At 42.9% G+C, this 4,061-nt stretch overlaps 1 protein-coding gene across 2 annotated transcripts in view; it reads left to right on the top strand.

Annotated features, from left to right (window-relative positions):
• The window catches only part of MTHFD1 (methylenetetrahydrofolate dehydrogenase, cyclohydrolase and formyltetrahydrofolate synthetase 1), a 74,067-nt gene that overhangs the window by 25,440 nt on the left and 44,566 nt on the right, over positions 1–4,061 (top strand). For both annotated transcript variants that reach the window (XM_032246083.1, XM_032246084.1), the window contains exons 5-7: positions 807–943; positions 1,088–1,188; positions 3,296–3,432. In XM_032246083.1, coding sequence (XP_032101974.1) covers positions 807–943; positions 1,088–1,188; positions 3,296–3,432 — 375 coding nt within the window. The remainder of the gene's footprint in view (positions 1–806; positions 944–1,087; positions 1,189–3,295; positions 3,433–4,061) is intronic.

Raw genomic sequence — 4,061 nt, 5'->3', positions numbered from 1 at the left:
TTTTTTTTTTTTTTTTTTTGAGACAGAGTCTTGTTCTGTTGCCCAGGCTGGAATGCATGGCATGATCTCAGCTTACTGCAACCTCTGCTTCCTGGGTTCAAGCGATTCTCATGCCTCAGCCTCCTGAGTAGTTGGGATTACAGGCACGCCACCATGCTTGGCTTATTTTTTGTATTTTTTTTTTTTTTTTTTAAGATGGGGTTTCACCATGTTGGTCAGGCTGGTCTTGAACTCCCGACCTCAGGTGATCCACCCACCTTGGCCTCCAAAGTGCTTGGATTACAGGTGTGAGCCACCATGCCCGGCCTTATTTTTTGTATTTTTATAGAGACAGGGTTTCACCATGTTGGCCAGGCTAGTTTTAAACTCCTGGCTTCAAGTGATCTACCTGCCTTGGCCTCCCAAAGTGCTAGGATGACAGGCATGAGTCACCGCACCTGGCCCTAATTAAAAAAAATTTTTTTGTAGTGATCACATATCACTATGTTGCCCAGGCTGGTCTTGAACTCCTGGGTTCAAGTAATCCTCCTGTCTTGGCCTCCCAAAGTGCTGAGATTATAGGCATGAGCCACCTCACTCAGCCATTTAGCTCTTTTATTTGATGGACTTCTTAACAGACACCTAAAGGATGCATTCTATGTTAAAGTACAGGTGTTCTCAGGATTCAAGGGGAAGGTACCTTCTTAAAGGACTATAATTAAACCATTTGGGGGAAATAGGGCAACCTCATTTTTGCCTTAGAGTGTGTTTCTCCCTACCTTTTGATTTCTATGTGATATACAGATCATATGTGATATTACTTTTAGGTGATCAAGTACATTACATCTTTGAATGAAGACTCTACTATACACGGGTTCATAGTGCAACTACCTTTAGATTCAGAAAATTCCATTAACACTGAAGAAGTGGTCAATGCTATTGCGCCCGAAAAGGATGTGGATGGGTAAGTGTGGCTTGGCTTCCTATATCTCATTGCATGCTTCCATTTATAATATGTTTCTAGTTTGGGAACATAGCATAAATGTTTCTAAAGAATGAAGACCCCTAATTGCCTTTATTTCCTTCTTATTTCCATCACGTCTTTTAGATTGACTAGCATCAGTGCCGGGAAACTTGCTAGAGGTGACTTAAATGACTGTTTCATTCCTTGTACACCTAAAGGATGCTTGGAACTCATCAAAGAGACAGGTAAAAACAACAAACCAAACAACAAGAAAGCACCATTTCCTGGAGCCTGGTCTTGACACGTGGTGGCATAGAGGAGGTACACTGTGAGCCATAAATAAATGGACATGATTGGCAGAAGGGCCTGTCTACTAAGGGTGTTACCTAAATTTTCTCTCAATTTTCTCAACAACTCTATCAAGTAGGTACTGTTCAGCTCCTAAGAAAACAGGCTTAGGCAGGTCATGGCAGTGCATGCCTATAATCCCAGGAATTTGAGAGGCCAAGGCAGGCAGATCACCTGAGGTCAGGAGTTCGAGACCAACCTGGTCAACATAGTGAAATCCAGTCTCTACTAAAAATACAAAAAAATTATCCAGGGGTGGTGGAGCACACCTGTACTCCCAGCTATTCAGGAGGCTAAGGTAGGAGGATTGCTTGAACCCAGGAGGCAGAGGTTGCAGTGAGCTGAGATTGCTCCACTGCACTCCAGCCTGGGCAACAGTGAGACTCTGTCTCCAAAAAAAAAAAACAAAAAAAAAACCCAGCTCAGAGAGGCCAAGTAACTTTTTTGGAAAATATAGTATCAAGCATTAAATTTAGTTATTTGAGTTCAAAGCAATTTATTTTTTGCGAAAAAATAACCTATATGGTAATAAAAATTTGGATAGTTTAAAAGAATACGAAGTAAAAAGTCCCACCTTCCCCACCCCCAAAATGGGCACTGAATCTCCACAGTAGCTCCAGGACTTGACAGATGGCTGGAAATGGGTCTCCTGCACAGTTGGCCATATTGTCCCTTTACCAGTTAGCACCTTGCTATTTTAATTTCATTATGAATACTTTTAGCAGAGGTTATTTTTTACAAGGAAATGGGTCCTGGTAAAAAGAAGTATATCAGAAGTTTCAAGTGGAAAGTTTTGGCCAGCATAAATGAAAATGATCTGTGGTTGGCAAGAAAAGGTCAAGCCATAAGCTTTGACAGTTCAGTTCTACAGTTAAATGTATATTCCTCAGCATATTTAGCATTGTACTGCCTTGCTTAAAAAGAAATCCCATGAGGACAGCAGCTGAAGGCCTCTCACTACCTCTTATTGACAGTGATGCTACCATTTGCCCTGATGCAGTTTTAACTCTTTTGCTGAATCTGAAAAAGTATAGAAAGTTACCTTTTAATTTACTTTGAGATCTTTACTTCTAGATGTTCATAATGTTAACATGATTATAAGAGTTTATCTTTTTCTGAAAAGAACAATTTTATGCAAGAAGCACAATTTAAAACCCAGCTGCCTTGAGCAACGGTCCACTGCCCTCAGCTGTGACTGCACTGAGGACTCTGGTGAAGTTATCAGCTTCTCTCTGCCTTCTTCTTGTGGATAGCTGGTTCTTGGGCTCCAGTTGGGGCCACAAACACCTACAGCCTGGTTCTATCCTCATGCATAGTAGTCATGGGATTGTATCTTATCAGCCAGGGGAAGAAATGTGGTCACCTGTCCACTACTGGGTAGTAGAGTGTGGTCAGCCCTGAAAAGAACATTGGTATATTGCCAGAAAAATGGATGCTGTGAAATCAAAAAGAAATCTTGCTGCCGCAGAAATTTCCCCTTTATCACTTCCCTGCAAGTAATCCTATGGCTCAGGCCCTAAGCCAAAAGAGAAATTTGGGTGAGGAACTATATAAACAAACTTACCAAAGTTGGAAAGAATTACTGATACGAATCTAATTTCCTACACATCTCTGCAACCTGTTACATAGGCCCTATTTGTTTTAACTGTTTTTCCCATGTAATTTAATCTGATGTCTTCTTCCGTATGGCTGATTAGCTGTACATCAGGGTTTCTTTTTTCTTTGAGTGTAGGTTTTCTTCCCACTCCCCTATGACTCAATGAATGGATCTGGGCTTAAGCTGCTCCCAAAAACCCACAGCAAGAAGGACACATGTAGCAGTCCCAATTTAAAGCTGAAACCCTAGAGTTGAGAATGTTATTGCCAAAGAAGGAATGTTTTTAGGAAGCTTTCTGTTGGATGTTAAGAAACTGTTTTTGTGCACTTGTTCTAAATTCTCCACGTGGCATGGAAGGAGGGCAGCTGCTATCGTCCAGCTCTGATGCAGGCTGGCTTTTCTTTTAGGGGTGCAGATTGCTGGAAGACATGCTGTGGTAGTCGGGCGCAGTAAAATAGTTGGGGCCCCGATGCATGACTTGCTTCTGTGGAACAATGCCACAGTGACCACCTGCCACTCCAAGACTGCCAATCTGGATGAGGAGGTAGGGTGTCCAGAGGAGAGGTGAAGGTGTTACGGTGGGGAGAGTGGGTATTCTCTTCACACACTGGAAACGGCTAGCAGCTAAGTGCTAGACGCTGCTATGTCCTTTACATTCATGGCCTCATTTAACCCCGTGTGTAATTGTTCTGTGAATCTCATCTCATTTTTACAAGATGAAGAAACAAATTCAAAGTAAAGGCTGAGTGGGGTGGCTCACACCCTGTAGTCCCAACACTTTGGGAGGCTGAGGCAGGAGGACTACTTGAGCCCAAGAGTTTTTGAGACCAGCCTGGGCAACATAGTGAGATGCTTTCTCTGCAAAAAAAATTAAAAATTGGCCAGATAAGGCTGGGCATGGTGGCTCACGCCTTGTAATCCTAGCACTTTGGGAGGCTAAGGCGGGCGGATAAACTGAGGTCAAGAGTTCGAGACCAGCCTCACCAACATGGAGAAACCCTGTCTCTTCTAAAATACAAAATTAGTCAGGCATGGTGGTGCCTGCCTGTAATCCCAGCTACTCAGGAGTCTGAGGCAGGAGAATCGCTTGAACCCAGGAGACAGAGGTTGCAGTGAGCCAAGATCCAGCCTGGGCAACAAGATTGAAACTCTGTCTCAAAAAAAAACAAAGGC

Source organism: Sapajus apella, unplaced genomic scaffold (genome assembly GCF_009761245.1).
Source record: "Sapajus apella isolate SASKATOON/1434 unplaced genomic scaffold, GSC_monkey_1.0 scaffold59, whole genome shotgun sequence".
NCBI lineage: Eukaryota > Metazoa > Chordata > Mammalia > Primates > Cebidae > Sapajus > Sapajus apella.
This window is presented reverse-complemented; position numbering and strand designations above follow the sequence as displayed.